A 27,289-nucleotide genomic window follows, 5' to 3' on the forward strand; every position below is an offset into this window, starting at 1 on the left:
ATGTTATTAAACAGCAGGAATAAGGTCATACCCAACAGAATCTGTGGGGGGCACTGAGGGGTACGATCCAGATGCTGGGGTGGTCTCTCCTAAGGGGGCCTCCTCCTGTGGTATGGGGTGATGTTCAAAGAACTTGGAGACAAACAGCAAACTGTGAGGCAAGAACAAAACAAAAACAACCTAACTTGTGCAAAACCCAGAAGCTTCACAATATAACACTCAAAGATTGAAAGAAAGAAGAAAAAAACCCCAAAATCTCCCCCCCCAATCAAATTCTAAATTTTAAAATAAAGACTACACTAACACACTAATCTGCAAGATTAAAAATATTATTACTTTGAGAAAGGATCAAAAGATTATGCCTTAAACACACCTTTGCAGAAAGTAACTTTTTAATCTTTTGGTTGAAATTGCAAACATCTGGCTCCAAGAATGTACTATGTATACTTCTATGTTGAGCACACAAACTTATTTTAATGTTTGCACTGATACAATGCCAAAAACCAAATGCCAAATGGATAGAACTATGTTATCCATAAGTCCTGAGCACAAAATCCAGGAATGCCCAAGGAAACAGTTACAAATACCAACATAAGCAGAAATTACATTTATTCTTGGGGGAAAACCTAACATCTTAAATGATTCCTTATATAAAAGTCTATTTAAAAGACCTAATAGACTCTGCTGAAACTAATCAAATAGAACACAGAGCCAGCTTATACCAGATCCTTAACCTACATCAAAGACTTACACAAATAGATCAATAATTAAATTCAAGAACACATGACTGTTTGGGACATTCTCTTTTATGTTTCTTACCTAAGCACCAAACCCACTAATGGATTTGGTTTTAATCACTGTAAAACCAACTGCAATTCCACCATATTGAACTAGTGTCTCAACAGTTTTTCTCAGGTTGAAGAGAATAAACCCCCATTTAAACCCACATCTAAACATTTAAAGAGGGGCCTAGCCATCACGTAATAAAGAACCAGTTTTGACTAAGAATAACAACTGTGAACAAAGAGAAGTCTGTCTGATACAGTCAAGTGTTCAGCCACCCCGTTCATGGTTCAAAGAAAGCATTTCATAGTCCAGCAAAAAAATATGAACTTGTTGTCTGAGCTAGCACAGAACGAATACAAATTATGCAGTCTCACAAGAACAGCTGAACTCCTATATTTTTTCAGGCACCTTCTCTGACTTCCTGAATTACAGATTTAACATAAGAAATCACTAGCAGCTGTAAGCTTAATAAATGGCTCAACTTTAAAACCAATTGTGATTACTTACTCAAGTTGGTCATAATTAACACACATCAGTGGCACTTCCGTACTACAGCGCTGGTGAAATTTGTAGCCACATGTCTGGCACCGGAATCCCTGGAAAAGCAGCTTTCGACAAAAGTCGCAAAACGCTAACGTGAAGAACGTTTTTCGTACCTATATTGTCAAAAATAATCATAATTAGTGTCCTTCTGTGAGCCTAAGATAGGCTGTTTGCTTTTACCTCCCTCAAACAGACTTACAAGCCTCTTTTTTGATGCTGGAGCTACAGTTTCATGTATCAAACAGATTTACATAAAAGATTGTTTCCTTTTTGAAACAGCCTTCATGCATTAAAATTTTCTTTCAACTGTTTATTGGAATTAATGCTTCACTTCATTAGCAGTAAGAAGAGCAGCAACAAATCTGAAGCAAAACAGTGCACTATTATGCTAGAGACAAACATTCAGAATTTAATTGGATACAACCTATAAAAAGAAAAGCTGCTGAAAGATTATCTCATCTTCTAATTTTTCCAGGAGCTAAATGACATTTCTATCCAACACTCACAGGACTTGAAATACACATACAGCTTATATGCTTGGTTTCTATGTAAGGTTACATCTACAGTTGTAATTTTGACTACTGAAACTCAGAAACATTTTAAATCACAAAAGGGTGAACACTTTATCCCCATATTATGGGGGGGAAATGATTTAGTTTAATTTTCAAATTCAGCAATACTTGGCATTAAAACACATTCTAGTAGTTGTATTACTACATGTAATAATCAAAATTTCAAAAGCATATAAAAAAAGTTAAATCTACTAGACTTTCACGTGACTAGCCATATATAAATTAGCTTGTTTGAGTGAAACAGATCAAGCAGCTTGCAAACGGAATTTTGTTTTTTTAATCTAAAGAAAAGGTCTTTCTTCTCAATGTGACAAACATTATTTCCAGGATTTTGTATGTAGCTGGAAATGTTTAGATGGATTCTGTTTAGCAGCTTCCATTTACTTGGTGCCTTATCAGGTCAAAACATATTTGTGCACTAGCATCATTGATGATGTCAGCTCCGCTCTGGGAATAGTTAGTTCATTAGTTAATTGCTGCTGCAGAGCCAGCAGGGAGGCCCAGAATACATTTTATAGATACAGCAATACAAAAATAGTAGATTATTATTACAGCTCTGCAATGCAGTGCTGATTTAAACCCCCTACATTTATAGATTTTAGAGGGTGTATTCCATCCATATGTGAAAGTTTTAAGGGCAATCAAGCACTAACATCACTTATTTCAATTACAATTCTAATTCACTTAAGCTATTGTGATTAAAAAGTCCATTTGCAACCCCCACCACATCCTACAGATACAAAATATTATTCAAAATTGTTAATCTGAATTCCAAAGTACAAAGTTGATTTAACCCTACTCAACATTTCATAAAAACCAGTACATACAAAATTGTGTGTTGTGAGTGGCACATTCTCCAAGACTTCCACATGCAACTCCTCTCCCGTGAGCCAGGAAATGTCAGTGTCCCAGCCAATTGGCTTCTTCTCTCTAAAGTGTAAATAAGCCTTTCATTAGCACCAGCGCACAAGCCCTTACGGGTCTCCCTGCTGAAGATGTAAGACCAGGTAGAAAGTGTGGGGGCTTGCTACCCAGTCTCTAACTGCAGGAAACTTCAAAGGCAAGACATTAAGCTCAGCACATACCAAGGAGAGCACAGCTTCCCTGGACAGACTGCATGAGAAAAATGCACTTTTCCAATCAGCTCCAGTAGTGCCCGATTCCTTGGTTCCAAGGTGACAGATACCTTTCTAATCAAATGAAGTGCTTGCGAAAGTACCTGTTCTGTAAGAGTTCCAAAGAGATGGCCAATTTTATGCAGTAAGATAATCTACAAACTTTTCAGGGATGGAAACTCAAATCTTTTTCCTTCCATAGGAACTCTATATTCAGCTATGAATGCACCATAACCAAATCAAATAAAACCAAAAAGTTAACAAACCTATTTAATACTTGTTTGGCTAGTACAAGTTTGATTAACAGGTGTTTTGCCAGCAGTCTATAAGCCCATATTATTCTATATTATACCTATTCTTGAAGCGATTAAATCTTTTTCTAGGTGTTTGCCATTCTTTTTCGACATGTCTTCAAGGCACAAATTGCTTTAGTGCAAAGTATCACATCATTCCGAACTTTGAAAACAACTTCCACAATGCTGGATAGAATCGGCCATACTGGGTAACTCCAAGACGAGATCCTAAGAGCAAAAACCATCACACACAAACCATACCCATCTTGTATTCTGTAAACAGCACAGCATTCTGGAATAAGACCTCTCATCATCAGAGCTTTCTTTAGGCTGTCTCGGACTGTCACTCCACACCTTGCTGGAACCTAGAAGTCAAATATAAAAGAAATCAATTAAAACAAGTTCTAACTTATCCCCCCAAACCAATGCAAACATTTTGACCCTCAAGTGTTAAACTTACTTTTCATGATGTTTTACAGAATGCTTGGTAAGAATTTTTCAAAATGTTTTTGTACTGTGAAGAATTTTATTGGTGAATAGTATATAAGCAATATAGCTCAGCTAGAAGGGAGAACAAGTTCTACATTTCTATTAACATTTGGAACAAAATCTTTACCCAACTCCAAACTTCCAACTCTTCTCAACTTGAAGAAAGTGGAGACACAGCACACAGATAGCTAATAACTATGCACATTATAAAAAGTTCAGGCCAAGCTGCAAAGTTATACAATATACCAAGTGGAATTTAAATAAAAGAACTAACTTGACTGCACTGAAAATACCATTATGATAAAATGTAAATATTTTCTGTTTCTAAAATAGAAGATAAGCATGCAAACAAGTAAAACAAAACCATCATCTGAATCAGACAAACCTTCTCCTTTCAGTTTAACTTACAATTGCAACTCTACAGACACTTCCTATCTGAAAAACATATTCCTCTCTTCTGTTTCACTATTTGAAAAGTTTAAATATCTAACAGGACGTGAAGTATGGAGGAGCACACTAAAACTAGCCAAAGAACCGCAAACTATGCAAAGTAAAGATATTTTCCTTGCCTCTATTCTAGCTGTAGGCATTTCCTATAGGAATTAGTATATTATCTCTAGGTATACTTGTGATTTAATAGTATATAGTGTCAAGCCATAAAAACAGAACAATACATAATCTGGTGATTAAGTGTAGTTAAGGTGTTGAGTATAAGTGATTTACTATTTCTAGAACTCAATAGTGAAAATATGTAACACTAGGTGGTATACACACTGGGACATCTCCTATAATCATGGACAGCACCTCGAACATGAATCAAGAGAAAAACTCACAGACTTAACTAAAAAGGTCTCTCTGAATACCTGGGACTTCTAGCTTGCTAGTGGCCTAAGCCAGAGCCCTCAGTAGCCAAAAGCAGTCTCTTAATCAGCTTCAACTGGCTTTGGATTGGAGCCTAGTTTTTGCTCCTTGCACTTAAATTTCCATGGGTATTTAGAGGCCCTATGTCCTACTTAAGGATCACAGTGAAAAGCAGCAGTCTATTTCAAGGAGCTTTGTGAACACCACTTGAGGTTATGCTATATATTGCATTTCTAGAACTCAAACATATGCTCTCTCAGAAGAGACAAATAAAAGGAATATTTTGTTTCACAACCTTCCTCCCATAAATATGGAGTGCTTCTTACAGGATATTTGTGCATTTCACGTGGTCAACACAAACATTTTAAAAAAAGAGGATTTCTACTAATTCCTTGGAAAAAACATCCCATAGCATACTGCTTTACAGTCTTGATATTCAGCCTTAAGTGACTTGGTTTTACACATTCCATTACTTCTAAATGCATCTTTTTATTAATCTAAGTAATTTCTTCCCATCCTAGAAGTTAACACTGTGGCTTTCAATCACTTTTAGGTCATTCCTCCAGCATAAAATAACCATAATTGTTAACTAATACCTGTCACAAGTATTAAGAGAGAGTCTGGGAGCACCTATTTTCATCAATATAGTCAACAACTTTCCACTGTAAAACTCAGTACAGTCCTCTGTTGCTCAAGTCTCTACCAAACTAGTTGTCCACACTGAAACCAACTGTTCGCAGGGTCATTCTGTGACCAGTTCCCTGTCCTCCCGACCCCTGGCAACGTGGTTAGCATAACTAGCGCCATTTTATGAGGCAAGCAGCCATTCTCTGTGACCAAGTGGGCCAACATATGCATTCTCTTTCCCCTCATTATCAGGCCCTGAAGGCCCTGAGAACCAATTCGACAAACAGATTTCTTCTTCCCCTCCTCCTCATCTCAAGGTTCCTGGGTGTCAGGCTGATGAACTCCTTCCCCTGCTGGCCTTGAAGGTCGCAGGTACCCAGGGCCACCAGGCAGTGGCGATGGCCCCAGCACAGAATAGGGAAGCGCAACAGCACCCAGAGCACTGTCCATAAAACCAAGCAGTTACCAGTCCTAAGAAAGGAACATGGATTGGAGCTGCTGCTGGACAGTGAGACCCGGGACCTGCCAGTGGCCAGGGATGCCTCCATCACCCTCTGCTTCCTCCAAGGATTGAGAGAGCGACTCATATTCTTTTACATGAATTTCAAGTCTAGATTATGACTGTTCTATTGATACAGCAAACCATATATTAAATATTTAACTTCATCTGCAGAAGGTCCAGATGATAAATTGTATTATAAATTCTGCATTACACTACTTATAAATTGTACAATATTGATTCTGCTTGTCGAAAACCTGTGCCATTCTAATCATAAATTCTGTGCTATACTAATCATAATATCCTGTTGAGAAAATAAAGCTTTAATTGCAGCTATGATTTAGTGCCATCATCATTCTGCCAAGGATCCCTGAAAGAACCTGTCTGCCCCCTCAGTGTTGGGTGACAATTTCTCCCTGCCTCCAGTATATATATTTAAAAATACAGAGTAAGTATTTTTTCTTAAATTCTTAATTCTTAAAATTCTTTAAAATTCAATTAAAATCTTCGAGGATTTCAGAGGTGTACTCCAACCTCCCACGCAACAGGAGCAATCATGAGCCACTCTGATGCAGCAAGCGTTTTTCAGCTCAAGGCTATTTCTCCTCCGAGGCTCCTGCTGGATCGAGGTAGAGCTCCCACAGACACTTCAGGTCTACCTTTCCAGCACCCTCAGTTACTTCATCAGTGATATCCACAGGGGAAAAAGACATCCAAATACTGAGAGGTGACAGACAAACCATGGGGGGAAAAGGGGAATGAAGAGAGCCAGGAAAGCGGTTGGGTATGAAGGAGAAATGGGAACAAAGACACAGGACAAACTTAAGAACTGACCCAGGAAAGCACGTGTATACTGGGAGAAGGCACTGCTATCAGCAGGTTGGTGGGAAACAACCAAGCAAGACAGAGGGAAGACAGACTGAAGAGCTACATGAGGCAGAGGGTAGGAAACAGATAGGATAAACTACCAGGTAGGGGAGAACTGGTTGAAATAGCTGAGGAGGCAATGAAGGCACGTGCTGAACAGGCATACTGTGATTAGGAGAAAAGATGGCTCATTTTGGACAAGGAGCACCAGGGGGAAGGGAGTGAGTGCCTAAGAGAAGCGTCAGAACTAAGCGTAGAGGGAGAGGTTCAAGCTTCGGCAGAAAACTTCAAGGCAATAAGCATTAAAAGAAACCAGGGTGGTAAAATCAAGACCCAAGTCACTGAATGAACAGGACAAGGAGGAAAAGCCATGCAGCAGAAGGGTAACTAACATTAAAGAAGAGATGAAGAGAAAAAGGGAAGGAGCCTTATGTTCACTGGAAGACATCTTCCTCCAGCACTGATTCTCCATAAAGGGTGACGACACCCTCCAGTACCTCATGAAGCAAAGATCTGCATTAGGAACCTAAAAGTTCCAACTCTCTGAATGAATTACACTGGCGTAAGTAATGCCATGTCAAGGGAATTTTTAATTTCTTTTTGCTTTTAAATTTTGCTGAAAACAAGATTTGTGAATTACAGGCTTCCCCTTAAGAGTTCAATGAAGTCAGCAAGGCAAGCGCTCAAAACTTGGGAAGTGTCAGATTAAAGGTTGCCTACAGCAATGCAAGTGCAACAGGACTATGAAAAATGTGCCACTTACTATTTGCTGTTCCTCAGTGTTACTTCCTTAAGTCCACTACACTAAAATCCAACCCATATTTATGCAACTTCCAATTAGAAACACAGATAGAACATTTGATCTCTTCACCACCATTTGCACCAAGATCCAGTTAAACAGCTAGGCAACTGTTTTGATTACTTTCAAAAATTACCAGGATCCTGAATCAGCATCACATTTAGAACATTCTCTTACAGAACTCTTGAGCAGAGAAACATAAGGCTAAATTAAAAGAACTAAATACTAGAATAAATCCCTGTAGTATTGATTAATCATTTTCCCAGACTGGTACAGTACGGTCTATCACCATCTGTGCATGTAGCCCTTCAGCCCCCTCCTTCAGTCCCTACCAGCGCCTGCTGTAAAGCAAAAACCTCACCCTGCAAAGCATTCCCTCTAAAACCTCTCCTTCCTGCAACCCCCCCATCTTCTTCTTGCACGCAAATCACATCAGAGTTAAAGAAGAATCCTGCTCCAAAAAAGTTATTTGGAGAGCGACTCAATCTAAATAAACCCCCCAAAACAAATTATTTTTTTCCAGCTAACAGATAGCCTTCCCAAAGCAGACATTTCAGAACAGCTTCCTACTCACACCCAGCCAGAGGGAGAGCATGTGGCCCTGTAGCCTGGGAGCACACGGAGCAGGAGCCCTGGCACGGCACAGTCCCCCAACTCGCTGAGCCCCCAGGCTGCCTCCAGGACCCATGGCACGCAGGCAGGCACCCAAAGTGGGTTTATCAATTCCATCAAGAGTTTTGACAGGATTCCCACAGAGCATTTTAACTGAATCACATCAGTGGGTTTTTTTGAGAGTTGGTTCCTCATGAGAAAATTTCTGATCTCCTCTAAAATACACAACCATATGACTGTAATCCAGTAAACTGAACAAAGTTTGCATTTTACTGAAACAAAGAATGCCTAATATTATTGCAAACCCATTTTGCCCATGTCCATCCATTACCTTTTGATTCCTCTGTTTTCTAACTGAGGGAATCTATATATGTTTCACAACAGTCACCTCCTAGAAATTCATGCTACTGAATCAGGGGATCTGTTTCCAGTAATTGCTAAGGGTTTTCTTTTTAAGTTGCTTATATACCTAAGATTCGTATATCAAAGAATGTTTAGGTTTTCATAACAATTTGAAAGTTGATTCAGCAAACCATTTTCAAAAGCAAAGAGCATGAAACAGTATGGGCTGTCCAATACTAAGGAATAGTACAGAAATGCCAATACAGACCGCAAGATGTATTCAGTGCGTAGCTTAATAACATACCAGAGGAAGTAATTTACTTGTGCATCTTGAATCAGGCAAGTAGTGATTCAGGAAGACACCAAAACACGTGCTCAACTTTGCAAATGTGAATTCCCAAGGAAACAAATGAAAATTATTCCAGATTACAAAAATTCTCAAAGCAGTCTTACTATGTAGACAGGTTAAACTACAGCACTTAATTTTCTCATTTCATTTATTCATATAAAATATTTCTATGGACAGTAAGTATTCATAACAACATTGCTGATACATATTTAGCACTGCAGCCACAAGCATTTAACCAACGCATAAATCATTTATTTCTGTAAATCAGGTCATTCCCGATTCAGTAAGAGATTCAGGGCTACATCTCTAAATAACCCTTACATCACTCTTCTAACATCAGAGCAGAAACTGGCATAGTCTCACCGAGTTAAAAAAGCTTCCTTACACTACTGCAGTTTCCAATATTTTACAGCAGTGAAGAGACTGAAGACACTAAGAAGCACTTCAAAAAATCAATGCAAAGGTATTCTCTGAAAGGTTGAACCACTCTGAATAGTTTGTCTTGTACTTTTCAAAAACAGCTGGTTCTGTTTTTTCCTCAGCCTAGCACTGTAGTTCAGCTTACTTCAGCATTAGAGCTTCATAAAAATTCGAAACAGAACAGAGTACTGGGTACAATAGCGAGAATATTCCAAGTAGTATGGATTTTGAACTATCACTTCAAAGTACTGACTTACCTCAACACATACACCTTGAAAGATCACACTTTTGTCCCCCCTGCTACCTGTATGACTAAAAATTGCCAGCAACATGCGCACAGAATTCAGTGTGTTGGGAGAGAAATAAGCTAAGCTATCTTTTGGCCAAATAACTAGTTTTGTCTTCCGACATGTTTGGATTTTTACCAGAAAACCTAACATGAGATCCACATTTAGTTTCTCATCTTAGATATGAAGGACAAACTGTTTAACCAAAACAGTCACCCACTTTTTACAGCACTAACAGATACAATTAACCCTCTCTGTGGCAAAGAGGACATAAGATGATGCTAAACATCACATCCTCTGTGAAATGAAGAACATGGCTTTCAGACACAGCTGTGTGGATTTCAGGGCATGAAGCTCTGACCAGCTTCCAGGAGAAAGCAGCATTCAAGAATACACATTCTCAGTGGACCGCATTAATAAGGCAAATGGGAGACAATTCCATCGCATTAAATCTTGTTTCCAAGGGAAGCTGAACAGAATCTATCCATTTCACAAAACTTACCATTCCATCAAATGCATCCCCATTCAACTTACAAACACATTGGTGACCAGCACCCACTCAACACCTCCAACGCAGTTAAGGGGTACTCATTTGCAGAACACAATGGACTGATGTATGTCAATACAGAACTGTTTTCTCTTGAGTATACCATCGCTAAACCGCACTGGATTAAACCTGCAGTGCCTAGTCAACAGCAGCCTCCGCTGTCATTTTTTAAGCTTTTGAGGGACAGCTCCCAGACTGTTGAGAAGAACACTGATCATTTACAAGGTGATAGTAGACAGCAGGATCACCACCTTAAAATCTTAGGGTGAATACCAGTGCCAGAAGTTGTGAAGACTGACAGTGACCCACTAATAAAAAAAAAGTTTGGAAAATATTGCTTTAGACTTTTAGAGTCTAAATTTACACTTAGAGAAATGCTCGTCTAGAAAAATATCCACAGCCACTATACGGGAATAAAAAACCAGGACCTTGAGGTTTCTGTTCAAGTGATGAAAAAGTCAGCTGGCTGCTCTCCAAACCGAAGCCCAAACGCATTAGAAATATAAGTCACAAAATAGTTTAAATAAATCTTTCTAACAGGTCAGATGCAGAGTCTACTTGTGCAGCATCCTGCCTCAAATGATCACTCTCCTGACACTTAAAGGCAGGGGGGCAAGTAACTACTGCAGAAAGGCGAGAACTCACATCCCTCTCTAAACTGTTGCAACTGATCCTAAACCCAAATGGATACTTCCATCTCCAGGTAGTACACACATTCTCAACAAATATTTAGTTTACTTAAACAACAAAAGAAGCCATTAATTTATGTATGACTTACAAGACATGGAATTAAAACTTTTTTTCCAATTATTTTCAGATTTGTGACCTGCATTCCATCAAGTGTCTGCCTAGCACATCCTGAGGTAGAGGAAACACACTCCAAACAATATTTTCCTCTACCATCCACTAGTTTCTACAGACTTTGCATCTCTTAAGAAATCACTAAGCTGACCTCACTCGAGGAATACTCTTAAAAAGCAGTGATCAATGTCGCACGAGGCATTCCAGGCCACAAGCCATCAATTTTTTAATGGCAAGTTTTCAATATTGTTTGACTTTGCAAACTAAGACTGTATGTCAATAAAATTGAAGTAGATTAGTATGTGTGGAAAAGAGAATAATTTACTTTGAATTTATCCAACACTGAGGTTAGCCTGCGTGGTGGGATAACCCCAGCACACAGTTAAGTACCACCCAGCTGCTTGCTCACTCCCTACTCAGTGGGATGGGAGAAGTGGAAGGATAAAAGCAAGAAAACTCCTGGGTTGAGATAAAGACAATTTAGTAAGTGAAAGAAAAAAAAGAAGGGAAAATTTTTCCTAGTGATGCAGAAGCAGTCACTCACCACCTGCAGACTGGTGCCCAGCCAGTCCATGAGCAATAGCAACTTTGGAAAAACTTCCCTCCTTTTTATTTGAGAGGATGATGTTATATGGCATGGAATATCCCTTTGGTCAGTTGGGGTCAGCTGTCCCCATTGTCCCCTCCTCAGCCTACTTGCTGGCAGGGCAACGGGAAACAGGGAAGGCCCTGACCCTGTGCAAGCACTGCTCAGCAACAGCTAACACACTGCTGTGTCGTCAGCACTGTTTTGGTCACGAGTCTTAAAACCACAACACTATACAAGCTGCTGTGAAGAAAATTACCTCCGCTCAACCTGAACACCAGTACAGTCTGCTGTAGCACTGCTGTTCGCCTTGCTTCACTGAACATGGCCCAAAGACGCATTCTTCAGGCTTTCCTAGACACGAAGGACTTACTCATGGTAGCTGTAGGGTCTATATCATTGTACAACTCGTGTGATAGAATAGAATTTTGTTTGCTTACTGACAGTCTAAAAGAGGTCTTCCATAAATTTCTTCCCAATGAAAACTGATAACTTAAGTCTGATTTGATTTTGCCTTTCAGCAATAGGACAGGTTGGCTAATAGCTCTCCTAGATGATCAAAGCATTAAAAAAAAATAAAAATTCAAGTGAAGTTTACTTGAAAGTAAACTACCATTTACTTCATTCTACCAGACTGGTTCACATGATGCATACAATTCCAAAGCATTCAGATACATTCAGCAAGCATCCAATGGCATAGGCTATAAATAAGCTCCATTTCTGCTGCATGTTTGATACGGCATGGGAATTTTTAATTGTTTTTTATTAGAAAACCTCATCATGTTAAACCAGGTGTGTAATTAAAAGCAAGAAACTAGTTTGTTCAGCTGCCTGAACATCCCTTCTCTGAATTTCCCTTACACTTGACAAGTGAAACTGGTAGGACAGCTTGGATGCCTATAGAAATGCAGTGCTTACCATGCGGTAAGCTTGAGGCACAAACTCAACAGCATAAACTGCAGAAAGCAAGATGCAGACCTTAAGCCAAAAGAAACGCATTGAATACCAGATTCAAACCCAGAACATTTGAAGGATCCCAGTTGTGCATGCATGATGAATTAATTTATGCTAAGAATTTAGGTAGGGTAAAAATATCTGATTCTTTCAGTCTTCTTGACTGCAGAGAAGACCACATGATCACTTCTCTAATTAAAAGGTAGATGTACTAATTAATCAAGGTGTGACAAGAGTGAGAAGCCTGAAATAAGAGTTGTCCCCATGCACAGCATTCACAATTTTATTTAGTTTCTGCAAATCTTAAAAATACAAATTCTCTCTTTTAAAAACCCAGTCTCACATTTGCATATTGAGAACTTTCATTAACTTTCTAATACATATGTAACTATGACACTTTATGAAGCATATCAACACACAACAAATTGGAAAAGAGCTTTCCTGATCCAAATTTATGCTAAGCTTTTACACAAATTAACTTAAAAAAGGCAACCAAAAAACCCCACACAATCTTCTATAGTTGAACACAGAAGAAAGGGAAATTTTTTTACCAAAGAGTTATTGTTTGTTTAGAAGCTGTCATAGAAGTTTTTATACTTCATGCTAGGTGAAAACACACAATGATTTGATCCTATCCTGAAAACACACAGTGATTTATTTTGATCCTGTCCTGAATCTGCAGACAGCTGAAGTACTTGGAGGCCACCAAGCTTTCCCAAAGCTAAGAAGCACCTGCTGCTTCCCCCACCCCTGTTTCACTGTCACTACTCAGACCACTACAGACAGAAGTGAAATTCAAAACAACCAAATTCACTTCTGGTTCATGCTCGCAGAAAGCAGGTGCTGGAACTGCAAAGAACTTGCTGAACAGAGCAGCAGAGACTCCACACCACCCTTAGAGCCACTCCACCAACACAGCCAGAAGACAAGAAGCAAATGTCTCCTCTGGAACCTAGAAGTGTACAGCAGACAGCAACAGGCTACGTAGAGATTAAGAGCAAGAAACCTCACCACCTGATGCATTTCAACTGCCCATCATTTCTTGTACCTAAACACCAATTTTCTAATTTTCCCCAATCCAGCATACCATCATTGAGGACTGCTCATCTGCTTTCAGACTGTTTCTTCCCACACTAAGTACTTGGCTGGAAGAGATTTCTCGGGTAATCAAAATCACTCAGGGCTACCAAGAGAAGCAAGTTATACCATCTTGTTCATAAAGTACTTGAGTTAGAAGCCCCCCTACCACATTATCTTCTTTCCTACTAAACTTCACTACATCATCAGAAATCTCCTAAGACTGTTCCTCCGTGCAGTTATGACTAGTTTTAGCTATCTGTTTCCATACCAGGCCTTGTATTAAACAGCCTTTCTCTGAAGCCTTTATTTCCTTCAGTGTAAAGTTAGAGAGCTAGCATGTAGCAGATTTACAGACCAACACAGAATATCATTACCTCACCCCCCATATAACCATGCCTGTGGAGTTCCTTACCCCAAGACACAAATTTCTACTATTCATCATGTAGGTTTAATGGAGACTGGACAGAGGGTTTCCAAACAGAAAACGCTTACACTCATAAGACTCCTGAGTGACAAATTGCTCAATTTGGAAGACTACTTGGGGAAAGTATCATACGTGCCTGCCCTATTCTTGTACTCTTTCACGGTGACAGAGAGACACTCCAGATACATCCACAAAACGTTTATTCCATTCTCAAAATGCTTTCCTGCAAGGGACCAGCCACAACTGATGTGCCACATGAAACCTGTCTAAAAAGCCCTACTAATGTCTTACGGTCTACAGTAAACAAGCAATTCAATAGATGAAATTTCTAAAAAATATTAACTTTTTTGTCAGCTTTTACAGAGGAAGGCAAAAATTGGTAGAGTCCTTGCAATTCAGAATGGGGACTTTTTCCTCATCCCAAGCTTATCAGTTTAAAATTGGCAGTCCCAAAGACACTTCACCCAAGTGCTCAAAAAACAAATCCTGCCCCAAACCCTCACAGAAAAAAAAGGGAAAAAAAAATAATCACACAACTAGAAGCAATCCCCAAAAATGCTCAAATTTTGTCCTACATGCAAATACCATATTCCTGTAATCTTTGCACTCACAGAAAGCTGTTTATGCTCATTGCCTGGAACTCCTCTTTTTTAGTTAGTTTAAAACTTCTCCACTGGCTTCTACCTCTTACATTAAACTGAAGTTATTCTATTGCGATCTTTAATGACTTCTTCCCATACCTCTGGATTACTTATTAATCCTTATTCTCCTTGCATTACCACCCCTTCCCAACAACCAGCTGTGTGTGTCTTTCTGTTAATGTGTATGAGTGTTGCCTTCTGTTCCTTTTCTCTCTCAGCTTGCAACTTCAATCATACAGTCATATAAACTGGAGGAAAAAAAATAATCCTAACCAACACCACAATTATCTAAACATCCCACAAGGCTGTGTTCTCTTCTTGCTCCCATGCATTCCCTCAGAAATCTCACTGGTAAACATAACCTATGCTTTTATGCTGACACACTATCATCCACGTCCCATTCAAGACTATCTCCCTTGCACCAAAAGCAAGCCTCAACATTTAACATAATCTCCCAGACTTCCAGCAGCCAGCTGAAGGTCAGAGTTCTTACCTCTCTCTCCCATCCAAAAGCTCTCCCTTAATTAGCAGTTCTGTTAACTATCCACCCTACAGCCATTCAGATTCCCAACCCAAACAAGCTTTAAACTAATTTCCCCCTAAATTCTCCCACCCACAGTTTGGATAAGCCTCATCAATTTGTTCTGCAAAACAACTGATGATCTTAGGTAGCCTTTTACCATCTTGCACTTTTATTATTTCAACATCCCTCTCTCTGGCCTAGAACAAAACAAAACAAACCCACCCGCACAGACTTATCCTGGTCACATTTATGCAGAATGTTTCTCCAAAAGACATTTAACTTGCTAGTTGAACCATGCCGCTAAGGAAAGAGGAAGTATATGTATTTCAGGCATTTATCTCTCTGCATTATTGGTGATAAACACTTACCCCCCCTCTAGAGGGGGTAAACGATCTGTTGTTTTTCTAGAAGGTTGTTCAGAGAAGGAAACTTCTCTTCATCCCTTCCCAGGCTGACTACAGAGGAAAACAATCTTCTATTCATGACAGTACTTATTCATTGATTCCCCTCCAACTAACCATGCCAGCTACTTGGATTTGATTTCAAAAGAAGTTATGCTCTAACCTTGCTGTGTTGCTGGCTGAATCAAGATGCTGACTTCAACTGCTAACTGATCAGGAGCAGTAGGCTCTACCACGTACTGGCTATGCTTTCCAGGAAGCACCTTCAAACCTTTTCCTACACTAGGAAAAACTTCATCCAACACGCTGCTTTATCTGAACACATACAAAGAAACGACATCACCTACACTACCTATGCACCAAAATCACTTAACACTGATCAGATCAATGTGTTCTCACTTCTTTGTTATTCCAGTCTCCTCACATTGTATTTCTAACTGGGGCCAACTCAAACAGATCTATTTGCTGGATCCTATACACAAACAATACTACTAGTAAACAAAAACCACAGACAAGTAACAAGGCAGTTGCTAGTCAAAAATGTAAGTATATCCCCCTCGCCATCTCCTGTGTTTTTAACAGCTCCAAACAAGTAGCAGAAGGCTGCTGCAGTACTTGGGACTGCTGCAGTGTATGATCAAGGATAAATACGGAGATTGGTTCTCCATTACCAACTCTATTCCAGTCACTTCAAATTAAGTCAGTTCAAGAACTGTTAACTGCATTCCCAGATAAACAAGGTCACTCTAGTATCTGACAAGCTTCTCTGCTCCTGAAGTGGGTCTGTGGTTGGAGGCAGAGACTGAAAATATTGTGATACTAAAAAAGATTTCTTTCAGAAGTAGATATTAATTGAAAGCAGTTAAGGTTGGGGTGGGGGGAAGCTTCGTGCAACACTGCAACTTTCAACATCTCTCCTCTCCCAGCTATGCACTTGGTTGTAGGACACATTTTATCTTTATTTTAACAGCCATATGGCGACTTGGGCAGGGAGGAGGCCCTAGTGGCAGGTACCATGTATTTTCACAAGGAATCTCCCTCCTGCTTCAACCCATCACATCTGAATAATGCTTGAAAACCCTAAACTACCACCACGGCTACGTAAGCAAATGGCTCAGTTAATGGGCACAAATGAGACACAAGACACCTGTTTTTAAACCCACAGGTTATGAAGGAAAACTAAAATGTGTGCAATGCTTTCTATCCACTGAGAGAACAAAGGAAGCCTACTGCATCAAGTAATCTCAGTGTCCACTGAAAACTGCTAGGTGCTTTTTAGGCTAGCAGCCTATCATCTGACTACTGGCAGTTAAAACTGCACTGTAACTACAATTCCTTCTGAATTGGATTTGCTACTGGAATTCCCTTAGTTTTCAACAGACTACATGTAGGATCAATAAATATTGAAAACAGAGTAACTACATGAAGAGTTGCCATACAAGGAATTACTTTCTCAGTAACATGAGCAGTTTGAGGTTTCAGAGGAATTACCTTCAGCTCCAAGGCCAATAACCCCAGCACTAGGAGTTCCTGTAAGTACTATTTCCAACCTCCAAACCAGAGTTAACTTACTAGGTCTAAAAAAAACAGTGCAATCCAGCAACACAACTAGATCCAAGCAGTATGTAAAACTGAAGTAAAAAGAAGTCAGCTTGCAGTACCAGCTGACCAGACCCGAGCATGTATTTCCAATTGCTTATTTAGAATAACAAATTCAATCAAAAACAGGTCTCTCCTAGCAGAGCTGGAGCCAACCTCCACCTTGCTATACAGCATATGAAACTAAATCCTGTCAACCTGAGTTTCTAGCCAGTAATTCCGTATGTGTAGCTCATACCTCCATGCATCTGCAAGCATCTGTCTGTTTCTTTATGTAAAGGCATCTACAAACTCACATCAGATCTGAGATAAAGGGACTTGCACCTTCCTTCCACCACTAGCCTGTCTCCTACTCTTCTGTTGGTACCACACTTTTTTTTCCCCCTTTTCCTTTTTTTTTAAATTACCACAGCACAAGACTACAGATCTTCCTGAAGCTTTATTCTTAGTATCCCACATTTAGCAAGCTGGAAACAAGCTGCAGGGCTAGACTGGTAAGACTCTGGTAGAGACCTGGGGACAGGAGCAAGAGCCTCTCCCTGACTACACCCAAGTTAAACCACATTTGCCTCTCACAGCCAAGGAAGAACGTCCAGATTCAGTGCTGGAAAAAAACCTCTATTGCCCTGCAGGCTGTCACTGAGTATACTGCTAAGTGCTACAATTCCTTCCTTAAATGACAACACCTACTCAAGCTACAAAGTTAACCTTTATAGTCAAGGCATGACAAGACAAGCTGGCACTCTTGAACTTTAACCTCCCTAGTTAAATCTGCAAGCTCCTAAGGAGCGTGACATACCACAGAATCACAACATCCTCCAAAAACCCCAAAGCTTAGGGGTAAAAGTGAGAAGAAATGCTAGTCTGGCAAAGCACAGTCTCACACATGTTGAGCATACCAAGCTGATCTGTTACTATTGCTTAAGAACTTAAAGATGGTTGAAGTCAACTTGTTTTACTTTGAATAAAATGGACCAGCAACATGCACGAAACTCTCTCAGATGAAGCAAGACAGTTCTGTACTGGCTGAAAATTTTACTACTTAGTTCACACTGAAATTCAGTTGTCTCTTTCCTAACTTGAAATCAGATTTACTTATTCAGAAATAAACTTAGTGACATACATTTCAACATCAAAAAACCCCCCACATTCTTGCCTACAAGTTTGATGTAGTATATTCCGTAATTACAAACTATTCTTTATAGAAAATGATTCTTTCAAAAGTAAAACAGAGCTCAGACTTAAGAAAAGCCTTACCACACTTCCTATAAAACAATTGAAGAGGAGATGAAAAAGAGCAGGAGAGTTAAAGGAGCAGAATAATATGGTAGATGAGGTGAAAATAAAAGAGTAGAAATACACTATACGGCTTAGAGAAGAGGGTGAGATAACACATAGGAGAGACTGAAAAGGAAATACACTGAACAAGGCAGGAAGTGATATACTGTGACACACTACAGGAAAGAAACAAAAACAACTTTTGGGACAACACCATCACGGGGGCTGTGGCTACAATAGCTAGAGAGAGTGGGCCAGAACACACAAAGACAAAAACAGAGCCTCTCCAAAATCCAGTACCTTCGTGTAGAGTAATTGTAAAGGAATTAAGGCAGGTTAATTAACATTGATAATATACAGCTGTGGGCTGGCTTCAGGGGCAGTGGGTTGGCTGATGTGGATAATGTGCAGCTGTGGCTGGTTCCTGCTAAGTAGTTAAATAGCTCTAAGTGGTATAGAAGAGAAGCTCTGGATGAAAAGAGAGCCAGAAGAAACAGAGGGAGGAGAGAGTGCATGCACCCCAGATGTAGGAGAGGCCCTGGGAGAACAAAGGGGCCTGGATGAGGAGAGGCTGGCTGGAAGAGGAGCCCAGAGAAGGAAGAGGCTGGATCAGCAGAGGCAGGAAGCAGGGTGGACTGGCCTGAAGAGGATGAAGAAACAGCACAGACAGTAGACAAACTTTTGAAACTCTGCGGGGGATCGGTGGCTGCGCAGGGGCAAGGCATGGGAGCTACTTATTGAAGTTAACCTGGTATGTGATGGTAAAAGCCTTGTTACAGCCGGCTAGTTTTGCTAGTGCTGCAACACCTTTGCACCAACCAAATTTCACAATGCAGGTAGTACTACATGCCTAGCTATACCTCACAGGCAGACAACAAGATCACCTTGCTTAAGAATGTACCTCTGCACTGCCGTCATAGTTGACGTTAAATCCTCATATGCCAAAGCTGACATTACCAAACCCCCATTCTCTAGGTTGAAACCCAAATACTACTTACAGTCTTTAACCACATGTTTAACAGTTAAGCAGTATTAAGAAAAAAATTCAGATTAAAACAACTGTCCTTTAATCTATTGTTCACACAAAGTCTTATGATCTCTTTTGTTCAGTGGGACTGGGGAAGGGGAGGGATGGACATTATTTTCCCGCTTTCTCTGGAACCACAACTCCCCTTTTAAGTGAAGGGTATGCACCACCTTGCAAAACAGAGCCTAGACTATGGCTTGTCAGTAATTTCACATATATGTTTGCAGTATATTATGGTAAAGCACATATCAGAAGTTCTTCAATTGGTAGCTCTTATCCGATCAGAAAATCCTGCTTATAAGGGACAATTAAATAGCCAGCAAAAAGTCAACTCTTCTTCCATGACTGCAGGAACCACTGCAACATTGTCAAAACCAATAAATAACAGGTTCTAAGCAGTTTGCGGGCAACACTTCTTGACCTTCCTAACAGCGACTATGTCCCTCCTCTAGCCAGTTCTCTACATCGGGCCTCATAGCATCAAGGTCCCAACATGAAACACTCACCACACTGAGTGGGGAGGAAGAAAACCAACCAACCAAAACCCAAGCAATTCTGTGCAGCCCTCCTTAGATGCAGGAAGCTGGGACTTGCTCTAAAGCGTTCACTGCTGCTAGTAACTGACATAGAAAACTTTCCCCAATCTTGCCCTGTTAAACTATTCAACAATTTTGTATAATACAAGAAACATAGCTTCTTGCCCCCTCCTAACCACTGTAAAACAGTAATAACTATTTATCCAAGAAAGCTGATTTGAGAAAAAAAAAATTCTTGAAGTATCTTCGTTGTTACAAAACTGAAAGGTTTTTATTCTGTATTATTGCTCTAATGGACATCTTTGTGTTTAACTTGTAGAAAACATTCAACGTATCAAAACAAGTGTGGCAGAGCACAAATTGTGATCATGACACCTCTTTGACCTCTACACAGGTATTTTTTCAGCTCCTAAATTAAGTTTTACATACAGAGGGAGAGAGATACAGGAAATACTGAGGTTACAAGTACGTGAATAGAAACTGACTCACCACAGTCCTTTGCTTGTTGGGCAGGAAGACTCTAACAATAGGCTTCTGTGGAGACTTAGGGTTATTCCGTGACATATCAGCAGGGTTTTGATAAACTGAAAGGGATGAAGGTGCTACAGAGAGGCTAGAAGAGGAAGATGATGCAACTGTGTCTGTTGAAGCTGAACTTGAGACAGAGAAATCAGTTCCATTCCCCATGGATTCCAATAACTGCTGTTCTCTCTGCTGTAAAGCATCTAGTTTGCTGGTGTATTCTTCATAGGCCTGTGAAGGAAGAGCAGCTGTTTTAATGATGTAGTAACCTCAGACAAAAACAGAAATCTAAATTCAGAATGATCATGAAATAAACTCATTCTAAACTAACTCAAATTTCCCAGGAATATGAACAAAATGATAGGGTCAAATTTTTCAGTAGGATGCAAAGAAGAAATGGCTTTCAGTTCATTAAATTAAACATTCTGAACCAACAACCAACTCTTTAGTAGATTAAATATATACAAAGATAAAAGAAATCATAATTCACAGTTTCAACACACCTGCACTGTCTAATTTAAAACTACTTTAAAGAAGAGAGCAATCTTTGTAACCTATGTTAGCTGCATTGCCGAAATACTGTGCTACAGTTAAATACATCTCGGGCAATAATAAAGAGAAAGCTGAAATCTGCTTTTTACCATCTGTATCTGACAACCGACCTAGCTCATTGCTCACCATCCTTCACCTCTGGTACTGTTCTTTCATTGTAAATAGTATAAAAAACTATTTCAGTTAGAATACAACTACGTTTGCCCAACTATTTTGTAGTATTACAGAGTACAAGTTTGCAGTATTACAAAGTCATTCATAAACATGCAGAAGTGATCCTTTGAAATAATTTAACATCTGTATGAGTTTATACATAAACTTGGTGGAAAATCAAATTAATGTGATTACTCATTGACCAAGTTTCTTAAATAAATAACAATCAGTAACATAAAATTTGCCTGTTATGTTTTTATTAAATATAGCCAAGTTAAACAATACTGCCAATTTGTTTGTATATATTTGTTTCCATCAACTTTGTCTTTGTAACAAGAAAATTTTTGATCTGTACCCAAGTATCACAATTATTTCTGCACCAAATAAATTAGTACAGAGTATCTTCAAAAATCTGAATCAGTTAAGGAACGTGTGTTTCATGCTATACAAGCATGTCATTGTTAATCAAGGACGTGTTCAACCTTTACAGACAAGAAACAACAGAGATATTACAAACCTAACATCCAAGCAGCAGGGAACAGAATTTTCTATTTAGGTCTCCAGAAAGACCAAGATCTATGCCAAGCTGCATAAATTTTCAATGCCACAAAGAATATTTATTTTAGGGAAAAACACTTTTTTTTGTAAAAAAAAAAAAAAAAAGGAAAAATTTGTTTTCTTTAAGTTTTCTATGCATAATATGTTGCTAACTAAAGTTACAGGAGAACTGAACCGACGAAGAAGTCTGCGGGGTTGCGGGGTCTGCATGGGGAAAAAAAAAAAATTAAAGTTATGAGAAAAAATAACCAGCATTCAGTAGTGCTGCCACAACTTTTTTTATTATTTTTGTTTACATTTTACTATTAATTTATTTATCTGGGTTGTATGCGCAGGTTCACCTAACCCAGGCTGGTTTTGTCAAGTAAACAATGGTTGGCCCAATCTTTTTTATGGAAGTTCAGAATCCATCAGAACGGACCTATGTAAAATGTGTCATCATCCCCACAGAATTAACAAAGAGAATGATAATTTGACAGTGAGGACTAAGAAAAAGTATTTAAAAAAATGGTGCTGAACATCACTATTTCTAATTCTAAATTTTAAGTCTTTCATTTTTAATGGATGGACATAAGTTGCAGGAAACAGAGAACTAGTTATTATTTCTTTTCAGATGTCTAGCGTTTCACGAATAGACCCCAAACTTGGAGACTTAAACCCAAAACATTTTCATTCTTGCCCAATTCTACTGTCAGAAGTAAATTGAAAGGCTCCCCAATTATAAATAATGGCATTTTTTTGGCAGTACAGTAACACAAGTGTCCCTCTCCTACTTCTAGGATCAACTTTTCATGTAAATTCCAGTAAAACCTCCATGTGGCAAGAATTATTTTCAGTAAACAAAAAATAAGAAGCATAAACTGTTACCATTTCACCAATACTTTTCTAAATACTTACTTCCTTTTCTCATGAACATTGCAAAACATTATTTGAACACATGCAATGTTACGTTGCTTCCGGATACTCGAGGGCTTAGTTCCTTCAGAAAATTACACACATCTTTCAAAATATTCAATCCTACAATGTTTACACTAGCAGCTTAATCTGTTAGTAATGTAAATTTGAAGTCAAATGATTTATCTTAAAAGAATAAACAATGAACATGGAAAGATGGGAGCTGCTACTGGCTTTGGGTTCTATACCATTAAATTCTGCATGAGCAGCTCTATTTTTTATGAATACAAAAGCTCTCAAGCAGTATACTGTTACTCAATGTCACAGCAGAAGATCCCATAACAAAACAGTAGAACTAGAAATGCATCAGTAGACTTTAAATACATTTTTCTTTTTTTAAAAAAATAACTCTTTTTATACAGAAGGAACAACAGTACATGCAGCAGAAAGAGAATACCTCCAATAAAATCTCATTTTCACAAAGATTAAGTACTTTGGTGAGACACTGGTTTCAGCTGATGACTAGCACCCATAGACCTTACTCAGCCAACAGCACCAAGTCAAAACACAGAATTATCCTATGGAGTTAAATTGAAGAATGAATTGAGTAGAAGAATCTAGAAAGAAATATATTCAGTTTACATATTCCCATTAAGAAGCAAATAATGTTCTACAAGAAAACTTTAATCTTGCTTTCAGCTTGATACAGAATCACAGGAGAGAAAGAAAAAAAAAAAAAAAAAAAAGAGGATGGGGGGAAAAAAGGCTGGAATGTATCCCTGGAAGTCATGTAGTCCAAACACTTGTTTAACACAGAGCTAATTTTTAAGTTCAATCAGGTTGCTCAGGGCTTTAATAAAGCAAGTTTTAGAAGTCTTGAAGGATGGAGACTCCACAACCTCTGGGCAACCAGTTCCAGGGCTCAAAATCCACTCTTGTGATGACAAATTTTCTCTTTCGAAATTCCCTTGATGCTATCTGCGATGTTGCCTCTTTCCCTTTTGCTGTCTGTGCATGTCTGTAAAGACTCTGGCCCTCTCTTTAGGTTGCAAGAGCCTGCAGATTCCTCCTTAGTCTTCTCCATGCTAAACATCGCTCTGCTGCAGTCACACAAATAGTAAGCACATGGCTTGCTCTCCATGCTGGTTAGGCACTTGCTAACGCAGCCTAGGCTGCAGTCCAGCCTGCTACTGTGAGGGCGAGTTACTGGCAGCTCAGCTTGTTGCTCACCAGTGCTCCCTGGTACTTTTCCTGCAGAGCTGCTACCAGCCAGCTGCCTGCCTGCACCAGTGGAAAGCCACCTTGTCCCAGGTGCAAGATGCTGCATTCGTCTCTGCTGTTGTACTGCTTCTTGTCATGAGGCTTCTGTTCAACTCCTCCAGCTTGTTTATCAGTTGCCAAAACCAGACTGTCTTCAGTAACATATATTTCTTCAACAAATTTGTATACTGTATCACTACAGTGCTCCCAATTTAGTGGGAATTTACAGTATTTCACACAGTTAAAGAAGAAACAATATTTGAAAAGCTGAATATTAGATTCAAATTGGCACATCTTTTCAGTCTACACATAATTCTATGGCTATCTAAAATAGAACAAAAAGTTAATTTTAGTTATATTGTGTACCATACAATATAGTCTCATACAAGTAGTAATACTCCTGAGGCTTCAACTATGTAAAAAGTATAGAAGCAAGCTGCCAAGTCCATCTAAAGCATTAGAAGTTGGCATGTTTATATAAAATGTCTGTATGTGCCAAAATACAACTGCTACTCACTCAGGAGGAGCAGAGCAGAAGTTACTTCTTAAATGTTGCAATCTATTGACAAAATAAAAACTGACCTCATAAGTCAACAGAATTTACATGACATTATATAGATGTGCCAAAAGAGTTCTTTTGACATGATTATGACAAGAGATTTTCTCAAAAATGTGGGGGTTTTTTAAATTACTTTTAATTTTTATTATACTTGAAATTTCCTTTCCTGGGCCATAACCAAGCTATACATTCAAGAAATATCATCTAGGGAAACAAAAAGCAACAAGTTAAATATTTTTTTTTAAATGAATCTGGGACAAAACCGAGTAGCATAATATGGTTTCTCCTTCTCCCTTGCCCCCTACCACATATCTGGTAAGAAACCCAGTCTAAACCAAAGGAGACCCAACTGTTTTTACCATGCTCTTTCCTTTCCTCAATCAATTTTAGATAATATCCACACATTACAAGACTCTTAAAAGCCTGAACTACAGTTTCCTGGTCCTTGAAACTGAGATTGTGTTTCTATTTAAGAGACGTCTGACCTTTTAGGCTGTTCATCAAATGCAAATCCCACTAAGTTAAATGGGAGCTGAAGATAGACAGCAACGTACGTCAGGATTTCTTCATTTAGTAAGACTCCTAAATCTGTACTTAGTCTAACTTTAGACACTCCAGTTTTGGTCCAACATATCTGATCAGCATCTGTTAGAAGCCTAGTAAAAATTAATCTGAGTTTCCCCAGAACCGCCACGTTTCCTAGTCCCTATATCCAGAGTCAGCATTTTCCTGGAATCCCGCTAACAGTCTGAAACAACCTGAGATTCAGCACCCAGATCCACTTCAGACTGTACCTGCCTGCTCTTGCAATAAGCATACTTTAGATCAGCAAAGAAGTAATCTTTAATTAATTAATTTGAGCTCCTGTGTGGATTCTTCAGATATAGAGAAATAAGAAATGAAATACTGTCCTGAAATTCAACAGCCAAACTCCCAAAATGGCAACAGCAAGGTCTCTGAATAAAACACATTTAATAGTCCAGGAAAAGAGAAATCTGGGGGGTGGGGGGGGAAATCACAGTAGTTGGGGACAAACATATCTCTACCCCCACAATTCTCATTTGAAATTGCTTCCAAGCGTAGGAGTAGGAAAGCGGATGATTCCTTGAAGACAGTACTCCAAAACTGACAGTTTTAGAACTTACTGATACCACTATCATTCTATCTCTGCATTTGTGTACCGTTTTATTTTGCATGGAGTCTGAATTAAAAAACCCGACAAGACACCAAAAAAACCCATCAGGCAGCTTACTTATACCGTTAGCTGAAGTAACCTACAGGTCCAGGACGCAACCTCAGACCACACAAAGAACTGTTTACATGCGAATGGGCTAATAGTGTTCAATTAAGTTCTCACAGATGAAGTGGTTGTAGATAATACTGTACACACGACTACGAGACAAGAAGGACACACAATGTATTTTGGAAGTTTAAATAAGGAAGGTATCCCTGAACAGTCATTAACTGTCTACAAAGGCTAACAAATCCGATTAATTCGTTTAAGCATGATCCCTCCCTTCTAAGTTTGAGCTGACTGCTTTTGGCCAGTCTGGATCTGCACAACCCATTTCAATTTATGAACACCATTTGTTGTCTGTGCCAACTGCACAGATCTTTCTTCTCTCTAACTCAGGTTGTCTTCTTCGTCAGTACTTTGTTGGTAGAGATGAAAAAAACCAGAAACTAATTTTGATGGCCATTGTAGAAGAATATGCAACTGCATATTTTAACCATTTTTGCTAACTGAAACCCAGGTTCTCCCAGTATCATAACATTAGACTTCCTTGCAGAAAAGATTTCCAATATTTACAATGCCTAGACAAACCCTTAAGAGAAGGGGTTTTCCACAGTGAATCACAAACTGTATTTTGGGAAACAGCACTTCAAGGACAGATATAATGCACTAAGAAATGATGTGGGAAGACAAAAAACATTTGATGTTTTCAGCTGCTGTGATACAGAGTGCTTACAAAAAGTATGGTAAAACCTGCCAAGGAGCTCCTGCAGCCTCTTTTCCAGAAGAAAAGAAAAATGCTATTAATGATATTTCTACATGTACTGAGTCAAGCAGTTATTTCAAATATTTGACAGTGATTTCGAGGGGTCTGTTAGGTCTGAGATATATGCTCACACACAGGGGATGGAGGAAGTTAAGAACTCCGACTACCTAAGAAAGAATTTTAGCTACAAGCCATTTTTAGATTTTAATACAGCCACTGCTTACTACAGTTATTATTTCTTCCAGCCATAACAAGCAGAGAAGTTTTTCTTGTAATCATGTTAGAGAACATTGATAAGATTCCCAAAGCTATTACTAATTATAACAATTAGAATAAAGTTGCGTGCTTAATGATAAATGTTCTCTTCTTTCTTCTGTTCATTTTTTTCTCTGCCCCTGTACATTATACACATGCTCAGAAGTCTCTCTGCAGCTTTGGTCTCTTCCCTCAGCCCCTACTTCCCTGCCCTGAGAGGAGAGAGACAAGCTACTCACTGCCCTCCAACTTCACACTACATTTTCCACTCCTAGGCAGCTATACACAAAGTAGCCCACCCATGCTTGCAGGGCTTACTCCCTGTGCTCTACAGTCACTGTGGAGTGATGGATCAAGGCAGGGAGATAGCCCTGACTCCGAGTACCCTCTCTTGCAGGAATAATTAAATATATGCTGAACTCAACATAGCACATGTCAATCACTTTCAGTACTTCAAGAAATCCATTCTTTCATAGTCAACTGATGAAATATGATGGCTGCAACAACAGCTGTCAAGTTTTAAAGTTCTCTATGTAAAATGCAATGACACCCTCCACAGAATTTAAAAAAAAAAAAAAGCGCAAAAAAAAATTTTGGCTTTTCAATCTCAGATTAGCAAAGAAACAAAAGCTTCTGTTTTCTTGAGCAACTGTAACTAAGGCATAAATTCCTTTTTTA

General features: G+C 39.0%; 1 protein-coding gene across 2 annotated transcripts in view; it reads right to left on the bottom strand.

Moving 5' to 3' along the window:
- The window catches only part of BRAF (B-Raf proto-oncogene, serine/threonine kinase), an 88,410-nt gene that overhangs the window by 40,462 nt on the left and 20,659 nt on the right, over nt 1-27,289 (bottom strand). For both annotated transcript variants that reach the window (XM_056339207.1, XM_056339208.1), the window contains exons 3-7: nt 20,348-20,611; nt 3,571-3,674; nt 2,729-2,831; nt 1,294-1,442; nt 32-151 (exon numbers count right to left, since the gene is read on the bottom strand). In XM_056339207.1, the coding sequence (XP_056195182.1) occupies nt 32-151; nt 1,294-1,442; nt 2,729-2,831; nt 3,571-3,674; nt 20,348-20,611 (740 nt within the window). The remainder of the gene's footprint in view (nt 1-31; nt 152-1,293; nt 1,443-2,728; nt 2,832-3,570; nt 3,675-20,347; nt 20,612-27,289) is intronic.

This window comes from Falco biarmicus, chromosome 5 (genome assembly GCF_023638135.1).
Source record: "Falco biarmicus isolate bFalBia1 chromosome 5, bFalBia1.pri, whole genome shotgun sequence".
NCBI classification, from domain to species: domain Eukaryota; kingdom Metazoa; phylum Chordata; class Aves; order Falconiformes; family Falconidae; genus Falco; species Falco biarmicus.